This window comes from Physeter macrocephalus, chromosome 8 (assembly GCF_002837175.3).
Source record: "Physeter macrocephalus isolate SW-GA chromosome 8, ASM283717v5, whole genome shotgun sequence".
In the NCBI taxonomy this organism is placed as follows: Eukaryota; Metazoa; Chordata; class Mammalia; order Artiodactyla; family Physeteridae; genus Physeter; species Physeter macrocephalus.
Genome location: NC_041221.1, coordinates 136,695,749 through 136,712,807, shown reverse-complemented (window position 1 = coordinate 136,712,807; position 17,059 = coordinate 136,695,749). Strand labels below are relative to the sequence as shown.

Here is a 17,059-nt window from a genome sequence, read left to right as displayed (position 1 = left end):
TCCTGCAGAGCTGAAGTTACACACCCTTCAAAAAATGGGAGAATGAAGCTAAAAGTAGACAAAACAGGTTTGGTTTTCTTTTGAGATTTAATGCTTTTAATAACAGACTCCTACCTCTTTTATGTTAACTTTTAAAAGATAATATAATTAATCAAACTTCTAAATTGTACATTTTAACAAATTAAAATTTCTTATTTAAGGTGACAGTAAATTTTATTATTCTCTATGATCTGATATTCCAGATATTGTTAGAATTTCAAAGTATTCTGTGACTTCAAAGAGGTCAGATTGGTAAATTTTGTGCTTGCACACCCTCAGGAAATATCTTCAGTATGCATTCCAGAACTGTTACTAGAGAAAAACAGCTTTATGCATTCCCTTGCCAGCAAGAGTCTTGGCAAGAGACAGCTCTTGGCTGACCATAAATAAAATTCTTTGAATCACCAGTATCTTGATTTAAGAAAGAAATTTTACTGTGTCTTTCATACACAAAAGTTGATTAACAATGGTTAAAAAAACTCTACTGCACTTTTTTCACAGATGTACAAAAGGAAATATAATGGAATTACATTCAACAATAAAGCTTAAAGTTCACTCTAGGTAATAGTTGCAGTAACATTCACATACACAAGCACAGAGTAAATATATATCAGGAGTCTTATAATAGCATACAGCATACATATGGGAGATTGAGCTCAGGTAACATCATAGGTGTTAGCAAGATTAGCAATTCAGAGTGTTATAGAAAAGGAAAACTAAACCAAAGAGAAGGTGTTGGCAATCACACCAAGACAAATCACAGAATTAGAGGATTGGAAAGTCTGCTCACTGTATGGATGAGAAAACAACATTTTTCTTCAATTTCTGGGTCTTGATATAGTTGGTTAGAGAAGGTTGTGTACTCAAAGTGCACATAATTGTTTCTTAGAAAACAGAGAGAGAAAGAGCCTTTTATTTAGTAATTAATACATGCAAGAGGCAGCCCCAGAGTGACCTGAAAGAGTAAAGCTGTGATTGGCAGGTGGCCGGTATAATACAGATGTTTCAGGCAATTCTCTTAAAGCACTTCTGTAGCAGCAATGATCATTTAAATGGCTGTAGACTGAATTCTCTTTCGAGGATAGTTTAGGGGAATTGAATTCATCATATTTCTCTTTAAAGATTTATAGTTATAGATTTTCTCTTTTTTAAATAAATCTATCAACAAACAGCATAAAGTGAGGTGCTGGGGTTTTCTTTTGCTTTTGCATATGTGTTGTCGGAAAAGAATCTGACCTTTTCATAACATTGTGTGCAAAAGAATTTTTAATAAAGTGAGCACAAGGACATATACAGGAAACACATCAGATCTGCTTCTGTTGCCCTGGTTGGCCCCCTGTTAAACACTGAACTATTGGCTTGCAGGTAAAATGCAGGTTTTAGGTATAATGACACCACAGCCAAGAGACTTAGGGATTCCTAAAGCCTTGTCAATGGGGGGAGTTTTGTCTGCTAGAGGGTGGCCACCACCTCTTCAGTTGTAAGATTTAGAAAGTCTGGTACCTTTTCGTTTCACATTTCCCACTGTTGATTTGCCTTTGTTTCCCAGCCCTCCTAGTCTAATCTGGCCCATCCCAGCCAACATATTCCCCGGTGGCCACACATACCCAGTGGTCACAGACACTCAAAGCTGCTCAATCTCAAAACCTTTCAGCCTGCCCTGAAAGTGTCATCAAGACAGGATCCCCGGAGCACAGGGCAGAGAGTCCAACCTCTCACTGGCGGGGCTGGGAAGCCTCTCCTTTGTGGCGGAGGAGAAAGGAGACTTGGGTCTGCTTTTTAGGTTCTGAAAACAAGCCAGAGTGGAGAGAGAGAGTTAACACCAGACTTAGTAAAGCTTTAAAGACAAAACTTGTTAAAATGCGATCTAGACAGACATAGGGAACTTTCTGCAGATTTCTGAGGTCTATAAGAAAGGGCTCATGTGGATAGGAAAAAGGAGTAGGGAGTTGCTACATGGGAGAGATTTGCCATTATTACAAAAACTGGCTAAGTGGCTTGTTTCCATTAGATGACCTCACTGGTCACTGTTGTCAGTCGTGCTGTTCCCTTTCTCTTTTTTCTCCTGGGTCTTGTTACCCTTCTTCTTTTTCTTCTTTTTCTTGGTCTCCTCCTTTTTGCCGAAGGTTATGAAGTCACTTTTGTCAATTTGGCTGTTAGTAGGCTCCTGCCGGATGGAGATGATTGCAGGAGATCCTGGGATAATGAATTTGTCTGGCAACTCACCGGGACCAGATTGTTTGGGGTTGCCTGGTCCGTATTTAAAGGTCCAGCTGTTGCTGTTGACACCAGCACCGACTGGAGGGGACACCTCTCCTGCCTCTGGTTCTGCAAGACAAACCATCGCAAATCAGTCACAGAGTCAACATATGCTTTCCATATGTGGAGCTTTTCAGGCTCCACACCAGGAGCCTGAACACAGGAGAGGCTGCACAGATGGTCATGGCCTCCATGAAATCGTGAGTTATTTCTTCAAGCCTAGGGCAAGGCCAATGTTTGGAAACAAGTAGGAAGGCAGATTTTTTTCACCAGAGGGTCCAGAAATCTAGGTTTCTAGTAACATATTTTTGGTTCTTTGTGAAGAATTTTCTAAAGAATATCTGGTTGTGATTTCCTTGCCTGGGAGTGGGGCAGGAAATGTACTGGATTAAAGCAGAATATGCAATAAAGTACCTAGGAATACATTTAACCAAGAAGACGAAAGACCTGTACACTGGAAACTTTACGACATTTATGAAAGAAATTGAAGGAGATACAAACAAATGGAAAGATATTCCATGCTCATGGATTGGAAGAATTAATATTGTTAAAATGCCCATACTACCCAAAGCAATCTATAGATCCAACACAATCCTTATCAAAATTCCAATGGCATTTTTCACAGAAATAGAACAAACGATACTAAAATTTGTATGGAACCACAAAAGAACCCAGTAGCCAAAGCATTTTTTAATTTTATTTTTTAGATTTATTTATTTATTTATTTATGCATGCTGCGCGGCATGTGGGATCTTAATTCCCCTACCAGGGATCAAACCTGTGCCCTCTGCAGTGGAAGCATGGAGTCTTAACCATTGGACCACCAGAGAAGCCCCAGCCAAAGAATTCTTGAGAAAGAAGAACAAAGCTGGAGGCACCAAGCTTCTAAACTATATTACAAAGCTACAGTAATCAAAACAGTATGGCATTAAAAGACACACAATTTATGGAAGAGAATACAGAGCCCAAAAATAAACTCATGCAAAAATGGTCAGTTAATTTATGGCAAACAAGCCAAGAATATACAGTGGGAAAAGGACAGTGTCTTCAATAAATGATGTTAGAAGAAATGGACAGCCACATATAAGAGAATGAAACTGGGCCTCTATCTTACACCATACACAAAAATTAACTCAAAATGGATTACAAACTTGAACATAAGACCTGAAACCATAGAACTCCTAGAAGAGATCATAAGCAGTAAGCTCTTTACCATCAGTCTTAGCAATAATTTTTTTGAATCTGATAACAAAAGCAACAAAAGCAAAAATAAACAAAAGATACTACATCAAACTAAAAAGCTTCTGCACAAAGAAGGAAACCAACGAAATGAAAAGGCAACCTACAGAATGGGAGAAAATATTTGCAAATCCTATATCTGATAAGGGGTTAGTATCCAAAATATATAAAGAAGTCATAGAATTCAATATTAAAAAAACTCCAAACAATCTGATTGAAAAATGGAAAGAAGATCTGAATAGACATTTTTCCAAAGAACACATACAGATGGCCAACAGGTATGTGAAAAGGTGCTCAGTATTACTAATCATCAGAGAAATACAAATCAAAACCACAATGAGCTATCACCTCACACCTGTTAGAATGGCTGTTATCAAAAAAACTAGAAATAGCAAGTGTTGGTGAGGGTATGGAGAAAAGGGATCCCTTGTCCACTGTTGGTGGGGATATAAATTGGTGTAGCCACTATGGAAAAGAGTATGGAGGTTCCTCAAAAAATTAAAAATAGAGCTAGCATATGATCCAGCAATTCCACTTCTGGGTATGTATCTAAAGAAAGCTAAAACACTATCTTGAAAAGATATATGTACCCCCCATGTTCATTGCAGCATTATTTACAATAGCCAAGCTATGGAAGCAATTTAAGTGTCCATTGATGGATGAATGGATAAAGAAAATGTAATACACACACATACGCACACACACACACAGCTGAATTTTATATATATATAAAATTCAGCCATAAGAAACAATGACACCTTGCCATTTGTGACATGAATGGACCTCGAGGGCATTATGCTAAGTGAAATAAGTCAATATGTAAATATTTGACAAAATAACACCGAGAAAGACAAATACCATATGATCTCACTTATATGTGGAATCTAAAAAAAAAACCAAAAAAACAAGCTTATAGATACAGAGAACAGATTGGTGGTTGCTAGATGGTGGTGGTGGTAGTGAAGGGTGCCAAAAGGTACAGACTTACAGTTATAAAATAAATAAGTCACGGGATGTAATGTACAGTATGGTAACTACAGTTAATTAATACTGTATTGCATATTTGAAAGCTGCTAAGAGAATAGATCTTAAAAGTTCTCATCATAATAAAAAAATTTTTTGTAACTATATATAGTGACAGATGTTAACTAGTCTTATTGTGATCATTTTACTATGTATACAAATAGTAAATCATGTACACCTGGAACTAATATAATATTATGTGTCAATTATATCTCAATTAAAAATAAAAGATAAGATATATATAGGTACATGTAAAGTATTATAAGACCGAGAGGCAAAAATTATTAATTACACTTGAGAAAGTCAATTGAAATTCCAGAAGAGAGGTGAAATTTGCCCTGAGACTTGAGAAAATGATTATGCATCCACAGGGGTTTTCAGTGCAAGACTTTCCCAAGAGTCTAGTTGGAAGACACACCATAAAGTATACCAATGACTTCTAGAAGAGTAGAGGTCAGAGCTAGAGAAGAAGAGTAATGGTCTGTCTGAGCGAAGTGATCCCAGTGGCCATGACATTGAAATCTTTTGGCATCACAGCAGTGTTCATGTATCTGACACTGCTTCTTTGGTGGAGCCATGAAAAGTTCTGCCAGATACACAGTTTACGTTTGATTGTAGTTTGGGATTCTCTACATCTGCTACTTCCATCTCCTTACCTTCCACCACTTCTCAATCTCCTCTAATTTGGCATCCTTGAGCACTACTTTTCTAACATTGCTCATGGCAAGCTCACTGATTATATTACTTCCAAAGCCAGTGGTCACATTTTAGTCTTCATCTTATTGAACTTCTCAGCAGCATTAGTAATCCCCTTCTTGAAACACTTATTTTTTTATGAGTTCCTTATCAAACCATTCTCCTGACCATTCTCTCTGGCTGTTCTTTGTCAGTTTCCTCGCAGGATCCTCTTTACCTATGTATTGCAGCTTCCTTCGGTTTGGCCCTAGACCTTTTCTTCTTTCTCTTCACTCTCTTCTTTTGGAATCTCAGCCTGTCCATGGGTAAACATACCATCTAAATATGCTGATGAGATACAAATGTATACTTAAAGCCCATAGGTCTCTCCAGTCTCATGTATCCAACTGCCTATCTGGTATCTCCTCTTGGCAGTCTCATGGGCAACTCAAACTGAAGGAATCTGAAATCAAACTCATGATTCCTCTCCTCTATTCCCTTCTAAATCTCTCATCTCAATCGATGATATGCCATTCACTCCAATGCTCAAGGCAGAAGCTTCAGAGCCATTAATTCATTTTTCTCTATTCTTCATTTATAATATACCAACACCTGTCATTTCAGCCTCCTAAACATATCTAGATTTTGTCCTCTTCTCCCCATTTTCACTGCTGCTACCTTTTTTCAGGACACGATTATCTTGTATGTGAATTACAGCAATAGCCTCTTCCTTGTTCAGCCTGCTTGTACTTTTGCCTCTCTCTAACCTTCCACACATAGCCAGAGTCATCTTTATTCCTTAAAGTCTTTCTCCATTTTTAAAATACTGAAGTATAACATGCACACAGTAAAAATCCTTTAAAAAATAGAAATTATTTTATATCACTCCCCTTGCTTAAAATTATTTGAAGGTTTTCTATTGCCTTGAGAGGAAAAAAAAAAATCAAACTCCTTAACATAGTATACAAAGCCCTTCAATAGCCTGTTATTTTTTATTCTCCAATTTCACCTACAAGTGTCCCTCTTACCACTATCCTCCAGCCACACAGGTTTTCTTTCAATTCCTCAACACCCCTTGGGATTGTTTTTGCCTCAAAATCTGTACACATACGGTTTCTTTTTGCCTAGAATGGTCTCCCCTCCATGCTTAGCATGACTCCTCATTCTTCAAGTCTGTGCTTAATTGAAACCTCTTCAGAGAGGCATTCTATGACCATCCTAGCCAAGCAGCACCCCCTTCACCTCTATCTCTATCACTGTAAGGTCCAGAGAAGCAGAAAATATGTATGTATTTTTTAATTAAAAAAAATTTTTTTACTGGAGTACAGTTGATTTACAGTGTTGTGTTTCAGGTGTACGGCAAAGTGAATCAGTTATACATACACATATATCCACAATTTTTTTTTTTTAGATTCTTTTCCCATATACGCCAGAGTATTGAGTACATTCCCTGTGCTATACAGCAGGTTCTTTTTAGTAATCTATTCTATAAGAAACTGTATCTGTTTTATTCACCAATGTGTAGCCAGTGTCTAGCACAGTTCCTGGCCCATAACAGGTGTTTGATAAATACTTGCTGGATGGATGAATGAAAGGATTGATGTGAGAAATGGAAGTGGTGCCCACTCCTTAGCAGATCAAATAACTTTCCATTGCCGCACTTTGGAGTCCCTAAAGACAACCAGGAAATGCATGTGAAGTGCTGAGGCTGACTCCAGCACAATGAAAGAGCTCAATAAATGGAATCACACATGGGCAACTATACATGGCGCAGCTCTCAGGGCTAGGACGGCAGGCTAAGGATATTGCAAATTTAGTTCAAATACCAGCAGACTGTAGGGAAAGGGAGTAGGAGAGTTTTTTTTCTCCCATAAACCCCTTTGCTACACCATGCTTCCCCTGGCAGAGCTGACACTATAGCTCTTTGGACATAGGGCTATAGATATTTTTTCTCTGACACTGATTTCTTTGATTCATCTAAGATAATCAAATCTGCAATTGAGCTCAGCCAGAATCTGCCTGTTGACCTTTCAAATACAGGCCCTGCCCCTGAGAGACTGAGACAAAAGTGAGAAATGCATTTAAAAGCTTCTGACTTGGCATCTAGGAGAACTGGGTTTCAACACCACTCTGTAGTCCTTTAGTTGCTCTCACAGAGTCCAGGATGGAAATTTTTCTGACCACAGCCAGGACTCTGTATGAGGCCTTTAGGACTGTCATCTGGAGATGCAGAGTTCAGAGATATTTTTATCTTGCAGAGTTAAAGGACCTTAATGGCCGCGCCTATAGGCGGAGGGAGCCTCTCACAGCAGGATCCCTAAGAGTTGATGAGCTTCTTTTACATGTCACTGAGCTTCTTCGGCCTTTGCTGGGAGTCTTGGTTGGGTCTGATTCAGCCTCCACTCCAAGAAGAATTCAGGTGCATCCTCATATTCAGTTTCTGCAGAGCAGAACAAGATCTGGTTTCTCCAGTGCCTCCCGGATCCTTGTACCCAACCTGTTCTGGCTGATGTGTGCGCAAACATCTCTGAGGGTTCATTCAGGTGAAATAATATCTTAAGGCTGTGACAAACAACATTTACTGACCTCCTAAATCTGAGACCCTTTTGGCCAAAAGCACTGAAGCCCTTGGCCAGCTTCGCTTATAAAATGCTGTGACTTTGGGGCAGAATCAAGGAGATACTCCTTGATGAGAGTATCTCATGAGAAAGATAAAAAAGGAAGATGAGGAAAAGATGAGAAAAGAAGATGTAACTTTTCTACCCTTAACCCCAGACCAGGGCCAGTCTCAGGTCAGTCAAGGGAATGTTTCTTCTTTCAGTGCTGTCTCCCTCCCCCACTCCTGGGACCTCCCACAGGTCCCCTCCCCTCTGTTCCCAGGGACCCAGCTCACTGGCTCACAAAGACAAGACTGAGATGCAGCCACGACCCAAATGAATGGATCTATTAGAGCCTGGAAAGAGGATTTCTGAGGGACATCAAGCGGCGGAGGATCCCTGACATTCAGATTACAATCCAATGGAATTTGAAAGCTTAATAGAGTATGATCATAATTATAGTAAAAGGTTTTGCATTTTTTTTAATTGGCTGATTTCTCCACAGTAGGTAGGGATACATGTAAAAATATGAACAACATACACTTTTTGTTTTACAAAGGCATACAGATCTGCAGCTTTAAAAACTGCCCTATAGGGCTTCCCTGGTGGCGCAGTGGTTGAGAGTCCGCCTTCCGATGCAGGGGACACGGGTTTGTGCCCCGTTCCGGGAAGGTCCCACATGCCGCGGAGCGGCTGGGCCCGTGAGCCATGGCCGCTGAGTCTGCGCGTCCCGAGCCTGTGCTCCGCAACGGGAGAGGCCGCAACAGTGAGAGGGCCGCGTACCAGAAAAAAAACAAAAACAAACACAAAAAACTGCCCTATGGGGGTAGCTGACCACTTCACCTAATCCAATAACCCACTTTAGGCACTTCCCTTAGACACTGCCCAGGGTCTTTTTGGCAACATTCCCTACTTTCTTCTTTCATTCTAAACTAACTCTGGCTGGAGTTTAGCCTCAGTGACTGGGAAAATTGAGCTGGAGGCTTTGCCAGTGCAGATGCCAGGGAAGGTCCTGAAGATTGTGAAGCAAATGCCAGACCTGTAAACCTACCCCTGCAACCCCTATTCTAATCTGCTCTGGACAATCAACTAAGGCCAGGAGAGGTTTATCTGATTTACACAGACTTCCCCTAACGGAACAACCCACAGTCATTTTGACCAAGAATAGTACTTTCAGGAAAGTTCTTAGAGAGGCAAGGCTGGAGAATGTTGGAGGATTTTTAATCCTCTTTTCCTCTCCTCCTCTTGCTTTGTTTGAGGAGGGCTTGCCCTGGTTCTAACACTTAATGGTACATAGTCCTGGGCAATTTACATAAACGACTCTGCGCCTCAGTTGCCTCAGGCATAAAATGGAGGTGATCACCTTCCTGTCTTCATCAGGGTTATGAATTAGTTAACATTTACTCTGCCTTCCTATGTGCTAGGCACTGGGCTAAGCAGATCTGCATATGCTATATAATTTTTACTCCTCACAAGAACCATAGGAAGTAGATATTGCCAATATCCATGTCTGCTTTATAGATATGTTGGTTTTATAAATTAAGAGACTGAGGACCGATCGTCACAGGGTTACTAATTGGTGGAGTCTGGGACTCAAATCTAGGTAGTCTTCACTCCAGTTACCAACGAGACCCACATCCTGAGCTGTATATGAAGGCCCTTTGAAAACCCTGAAGCATTATACAAATGTAGCAATGGCTCTGGCTATATCTGTTTAGGCACCATTTGGGAGAGGGTGATACAGGCAGGAGCCTCTAAGCGAGAATCAGTAGAAAGAAGTGTGGAGGTGGGGGGAGGGGTGGGGCTGCGGGAGTGAGCGCTCAGCTCTGGAAAATCGCAGCCCAGCCGGCAGGTTGCAGCCCCTCCCCTTCGCTCCCCATTCATCCCTTTGTTACCATCTCTGGGATTCTGGTGCTGAGGTTAATAAAGAGCTTCCAGAAAACCCATCATTTTGATTAAAGCCGGGGACCATCTTGCCAGACAGCACTCTGGAGCCTGCCTACCGCCCCCTCCGCTAGGTCCGTGCAGCCAGCAGAGGCTATTAAATGATTACAGCCGTTTCCGGCCCCACCAGACAGCTCCCCTGGACTGCCTGTTCTCCGGCGCGGGCTGCTGCTGCCTCTGGCCACGCAGGGAAGGGTCAGGGCACGGAAGGCTGTGCAGATTCTGGGTTTGCAAGTGAACACCCAGGCTTTCTGCACAGGGACACCTCGCTTCTCCTGGACTCCTTTCCCACCCCGCCAGCCACTGCGGCCCTTCAAGCAGCTCCAATTTCATTTGAGCCTTCTGTGGCTTTGACCAAAACGCAAAAAGCATCTGCCATCAAACTCAGTGAAAGACCAGGATGTAAAACATATCTCGCTCCCTCCCCACCCCCTATCCCACCATCTGTAGGGTTTGTGGACTGCTTGGACAAGCTCCGCCTCCTCTCCCTCACTCGATCCCTTATGAATTGGGCAAAGTAAATCCGAGTAATTACAGCCCACAAAACACAGGAGAATGATGCTGGAAACCCAAATCCTGTCCAGGATCAGAGACAGGGAAAGAAAGCTAAAACCACCTGGGCATTTCCCCACTGCTTCTTAGTCCTTCAGTTGACAGTGGAAAGAATTTTCCATGGAAACAGGGGAATGTAAAAATATACTCCCTGTTCTCTTTAAGACTTTAGGCTCTATAATCAGAATACTAGGCTTAAATCTGGCTACATCATGTACATTACATGATGTTTAGCAAATTAATTATCTCTGGGCCTCAGTTTTCATGTGTAAAGGAATAATACCATCCACTTCATAGGGTTGTTACAGGATTAAATGTAATTATCCTTAGAGAGCACATAACACAGTGCCTAGCATAAAGTAAAAGCTCATCACATTTTACCTGTTAGTAAGATCAGAGTAGCAGAAGATTCACTCGTTTAAGGAATATCAATCGATTGCTTATTATGGGCCAGGTACTTTCTTAGGCACTTTATTAAGCACTTTGCATATACATATATTTTATATATATATATATTTTAAAGTATATATTTTTAAGATTTCCATTTTATAGATAAGGAAAGTGAAGGCTTAAATTACCACACGAGTGTCTGCCTTGAATCAAACAGTGATTTGGTAATAAAGCTGAAAAATTATTCTTGTACTGACTCCTCAGCTCAGTATTAGAATTATTATTATTATTTACTTCTATTGAAGCCTTGGGGATGGGGGAGAAGACAGAGCTGAGCTGATTCACAGGCCTAGCATCCTGATCCCTACAGTGGCTGGGAAGGGATGGTGTGTGTGTGTGTGTGTGTGTGTGTGTGTTATCAGAAGGTAGGCTTGGTGATGGGGAACTAATCCGATAGCCACTCCCCAGAGGCTGTCACTTCTGGGTGTTTCGCCCTCTTAGGGTGGGTTGAGTGAGCTGGAAGAAGACTGTGTGGCTGTTTGGTGCCTCAGGCCACAGCTGGGCTAATTTTCAGTAATCTTGGAGCGGAAGAGATAAATACAGTGGCATATTTTTAAAGCCACAGCTCTTGCTTTGTGCCCAAAATAACTCTGCCATTTCTAGGTTGACTATAAAGACGCCACGTGCTGAGAACCCAGATTCAAAAATTGGAATGGCTGGTCTCAAATCTTCCTAGCTCTCCACAGCCAGCTAAAAAAACAAGATAAAATAACGTTTCTTCTTTCTATGACCCCGTCACCTAGGAGGGCTCAGGCTGCGTGGTGTTCTCTACCTTATTTTCTAGTCACTAAAGTCCTCCAGGGTCTTTGGAGGGCAATTTCTTCTTACAATGTCCCCTGCCCCAGCTGCTGTTGTAACCTGGGGTACCAGAATGCTTAAAATGAACGTTTGGGGGGGTCACACATTTTGAGTTGAATCTCAGCCTTAGCACTTATTTGTTGTATAACCTTGAGCAAGTCACTCGGCCTCTCAGTATTCTTTCACATGTAAAACAAAAATAACAATATCCATCTAATGGGATTGTGATCATTAAAAACAGACAATGCTCATAAATCACGCAGAATAACATTTGGCATGCAGAAGCCGAAATAGAGGATACGTATTATTACTACGCAGTAGTCCTCTAAGGAACCTGACTCCTCTAACAACTGATTCCTGGTTGCAGTACTTTCAGAAACTATTTTCCAGGGGCCCTCCTCCCATCAGGCTCTGCCCCTCCTAGGGATCATTAAAACTGGCTAGCTGTGAGTCTTCCAGCTTAGAAACAGTTGCTAGGTAGGGAGCCATTCTCCAGAGCCCTCAGAAACAGGCAGGAAGGAGGCAGCTCAGGAAAGGTGGACAGCACCCTGGATTAGGTATCAAAAGCCATGGGTTCAAATTGCAGCTCCACGATTCCGCTTACTAGCCTTTTCTACTGCACTGTTTGGGTGACAGTGACTTGTAGTTTCTTTATCTGTAAAATGGATATAGTAGCTACCTCCCAGAGGCATTGTTATCCATTCAACTAAATTTATTTATTATGTACAATAAATCAGACATGGTGCTAGGAATTAGGGTATAGGGTTATGAAGAATACTTGGACAGGTACCCTGCCCTCAAAGAGTTAACAGTGTAGAAAAAGACAAGTAAATGAATAAATATAATATTGTTTTAAGGAATAGACAAGATGGAGAAACTCTGACATCTTTATGGCATTAAACTCTCTAGAGATAGTGTGTGCAGAGGTTAAGAGCACAAGAGCCTTGCTTCAGATCCTGGCCCCAACATTTACTAGACAGATGTGTGACCTTATTTAACCCTAGGTATCTCAGTTTCCTAAGCATTAAAATGGGTACAATAATAGACGTATCTCTGTGGGTGGTTATACAGACTAAAGGAGTTAATACATGTAAAGTGTTTAGAACAATACTTGGCTTGAGTGCACAAAACATGGTTTAAGTGCTCAATGCAGGTGAGCTATTACTGTTATTATTCACAAGTAAATTCTCTCCTTTGGGTGCTCCAGTATTCTCAACCCTGAGGGCTAAGTCCCTTGAAGATGGTGTCACTGAGTTTAAGTGACAGAGAGGTGGGGGTTAGAGGGAGTGTATAACAAGTGCAGTCAACCCCAGATAAGAGAGCGCCAATTTGATATGTTCATACCCTATAACCAATAATCCCACTTCTGAAAATTTATTCTATATAATACTAGGAGTGCAAAAGATATATGTATAAGAATGTGGGGACTTCCTGTCGGTCCAGTGGGTAAGACTCCATGCTCCCAATGCAGGGGGCCCAGGATCAATCCCTGGTCGGGGAACTAGGTCCCACATGCATGCTGCAACTAAGAAGCCCACATGCCGCAACTAAGAAATTCCTCATGCCGCAACTAAATATCCCGCATGCCGCAACAAAGACCAGGCACAGCCTAAATAAATAAATATTAAAAAAAAAAAAAAAAGAATGTGCACGTTGTTTAAAAAACGAATAGGGACTTCCCTGGTGGTCCAGTGGTTAAGAATCTGCCTTCCAATGCAGGGAACGTGGGGTCGATCCCTGGTCAGGGAACTAAGATCCCACATGCCATGGGGCAACTAAACCTGCCTGTCACAATTAGAGAGCCCGCACACCGCAACTACTGAGCCCGTGTGCTGCCTCTCAACTAGAGAGAGGCCCGCGTGCCACAAGGAAGAGACTGCATGCCACAACGAAAGATCCTGCTTGCCGCAACTAAGACCTGATGCGGCCAAATAAATATTTTTTAAAAACCATATATACCAATGGGAAACTGGATAAATAACATAATATAGACATACAACACTGTATGTCCTTATTAAAGAAAAATGAGACAGGTCTATATGTAGTGACTTGGAAAGGTATTTGTTAAAAAATAAAAACAAGGGTTTCCCTGGTGGCGCAGTGGTTGAGAGTCCGCCTGCCGATGCAGGAGACACGGGTTCGTGTCCCGGTCTGGGAAGATCCCACATGCCGCAGAGCAGCTGGGCCCGTGAGCCATGGCCGCTGAGCCTGCGCGTCCGGAGCCTGTGCTCCGCAACGGGAGAGGCCACAACAGTGAGAGGCCCGCGTACCGCCAAAAAACAAAAACAAACAAACAACAACAACAACAAAAACAAGCTATATACTAATATGCATAATATTATCCCGTTTTGCTTTTTGAAAGCCTACATATTTTTTAATAGACATAGAAAAAACATTCATATGTCAATTAGGTAATTAAAATTAATTTGAAAAATATTTGGAAGAGTGAACCCTGGTGTAAGCTCTGGACTCTGGGTGACAGTGATGTGTCAGCATAGGTACATCAACTGTAACAAATGCACGCTCTGGTGCTGGTTAACAATAGTGGTGGAGCCTGGGCAAGTGTGAGGACAGGAGCTTACGGGAACTCTCTGTACTTTCCACTCAATTTTGCTATGAACCGAAAACTGCTCTAAAGGAATAAAGTTTATTAATTAAAAAATATATTTGAAGCATACAGACAAAACTGTTAACGGTGGTTGCCTCACTGAAGGGGAGTGGAACGGAGGGAAACTTGAATATTTTCATGTAAATGATGCTGTACTGTTTAATATTTACATCAACAATGTCACTGCATATTATTTTATAATTCAGTACTTTAAACTTTACAGTACAAAAAATCTGGGGGATACACACTAAGCTCTTGGTAGTGGATGACTGAAGTAAGGGAGTAAGGTGCTACCCATTTTTAAAATTAATTAATTAACTTATTTATTTTGGCCGCGCCATGCGGCTTGTGGGATCTTAGTTCCCTGACCAGGAATCAAACCCATGCCCCCTGCAGTGGAAGTGTGGAGTCTTAACCACTGGACCACCAGGAAAGTCCCCTACTCATTTTATTTTAGTTTTTACAGATTTAATTTGTTACGATTTTTGTCCATTTAGAATTAGAGACAGAGAGAGTAAAAATAATACTAGCCCAGCCTACTTGCTTAATCAGCTGCAAGTTCAAAAACTAGCTCAAAAACTAGCTGAGGCAAAATGTCACTGCCCCAGGGAGCCTGGACCCAGGACTAGCTACATAATTTGCAGGGTCCACTGCAAAATGAAAATGGGCAGCCCCTTGTAAAAAAATGATTAAGAACTTCAAGGCGGCGAGAGCATGGTATTAAACCAAACAGGGCATTTTCCAAGTGCCAGGCCCCATGCCCCAGCCTTGCCTGGACCCCAGAGCCCACTGCGGGGCTCCTCTTTCAGTACCACAACCTGACAGTGACTCTTCACAGTGGTCTCACCCTGCCTGTCCCACCTGAAACTGGGTGAGGCATCACCATGCCACTCAGTGAGAACACTGCGTCTGGTTTTCGTTAGGTTTTCACATTTTCTCTTCTCTGTCTCCCCCCCGCACCCCGTACTTTGTCACAATCTGCTCTTCTTAAGATTTAGCAGCAATCCCAGGCTCTCTGTTGCTGTGTCACTTTGCACCCTTTAGCAACCATTTCTAGACAAACCGTGATATCTCTGCACTGAGGGTGTAAAACGGAGGTGCTGTCAGAACACTACAGGGAGCAGGGCAGGAGAATGAGTGTTGTCGGGGAGAACCCTCTCCACCACCACCATCCTCCAACTCTGTGCACCCTAAGACCATTCCATTTCATCTAGCAAAGACGCTGTGAATCCCATTTACTGTGTGCCAGGTATTGTGCTAAGTGCCAGGTGTATTAAACTGAGAAAATAGGGCTTCCCTGGTGGCGTAGCGGTTGGGAGTCCGCCTGCCGATGCAGGGGACATGGGTTCGTGCCCAGGTCCGGGAGGATCCCACATGCTGCGGAGCGGCTGGGCCCGTGAGCCATGGCCGCTGAGCCTGCACGTCTGGAGCCTGTGCTCCGCAACGGGGGAGGCCACTACAGTGGGAGGCCCGCGTACCGCCAAAAAAAAAAAAAAAAAAAACACAATAAAAAAAACCCGAGAAAATGGTAACATGAGCTAAGCACTGTGCTAAGCATTTCACAGGCATCATCTCACTTAATCCTTACAGCAGCCTACAGTCTTTCCTTTTTAACACATTAATAAACCTGAGGCACAATGATGAAGTTGTACCACAGGGAGCTGAGGCACTGTGCAATGCCATGCTACCACCCTTAAAAAGCTAACACAGGCAAAATTTAAACAAGCCTTCCCTTCACGCTCCACATTTTCTTCGACACGATCAAACCAAGTCCAGCAGTTACCTAAGAACATTTCCAAGGCCACGCCTTTTTACAAAAATGCTGCATTCATCACCCTCTTGGTCCCACATTTCTAGACACTCGAAGTTTCTAATCCCTGATTTAGGTGGAGGAAAACACTAGGTTGATAGCTTATGAATTTGTCTGGACACATTACAGGATGATTTTTGCAGATTCAGTAGAGCTAAGGAGGCTCAATAGAGGCTCCTTTCTTAAAAACAAACAAACAAACCTGGTGGCTCTCCACTGCCAGCAACTGAATGAAAGTTCTAATTCTTTAGCAGGATTGTTAAAGCCCAACAAAATCTGACTCCAATCTACCTTTCTGATCTCATTTCCCAACAGTCCTCCACCCTACCCCGCCCATCAAATGCACTCATTCTGTTCACCCAGATTATGCCTTCTGGGTTTAAGGCTCACACACGCGCATGTATTGTTCCCTTTGTCTGGAACTCTCTTTCTTCCCGCATTCTATGTACCATCCTTCAATACCCAGTATTGAATGTCACATACTCTTTGATCTGGTCCCCTAAATTCCCAATTCCATCTTCTGGGCTCCCACAATATCTAACATTCATGGTTGCTGAGGGAGGATTTGGGCCCTGTGAAAACAATTAAGAGGTCCTTATCAGGAAAGATGAACCAGCTGACCATATTTACATGGGGTTCGTATGGATTACAACATAGATAGACTCTGGGTCCCATTCTGGACCGACAGGCTCTGGTGGTTTGTCCCAGCTTCCTTATTGGACCTTCCTATACATGGCACTATTACGGTCCTGACATTGTAATAGTTCCATCTTATTTCTTTACATTTCTGTCTCCCCCACTAGATGATGAGGTCAGGACTGTGTTATATTTAGTATCGTATTCGCATCACCTAGAACAAAGACTGGCTATAAGTAGGTACTTAACAAATGTTTGTTTAATGACTATAGGAAGTTCCAACCAAATTCTACACTGAAGCCAAGCCAAGGAGAGTACCCTTGGACAGGACAGTCTAATACTTTGTGTGTGTGTGTGCGCGCGCGCGCGCACGCGAGAGAGAGAGAGAGAGAGAGAGAGAGAGAGAGAGAGAGAGAGAGAGAGAGAGAG

General features: G+C 42.2%; 1 protein-coding gene across 3 annotated transcripts in view; it reads right to left on the bottom strand.

Moving 5' to 3' along the window:
- Positions 1–451: 451 nt before the first annotated feature.
- LOC102990686 (protocadherin alpha-C2) overlaps positions 452–17,059 on the bottom strand; it is a 116,159-nt gene continuing 99,551 nt past the window's right edge. For 2 of the 3 annotated variants that reach the window (XM_055086802.1, XM_007123223.2), the window contains exon 4: positions 2,057–2,367. In XM_055086802.1, the coding sequence (XP_054942777.1) occupies positions 2,057–2,367 (311 nt within the window). Of the gene's footprint in view, positions 2,368–17,059 lie in introns of all 3 variants that reach the window. The other variant, XM_024121259.1, reaches the window with a different exon arrangement.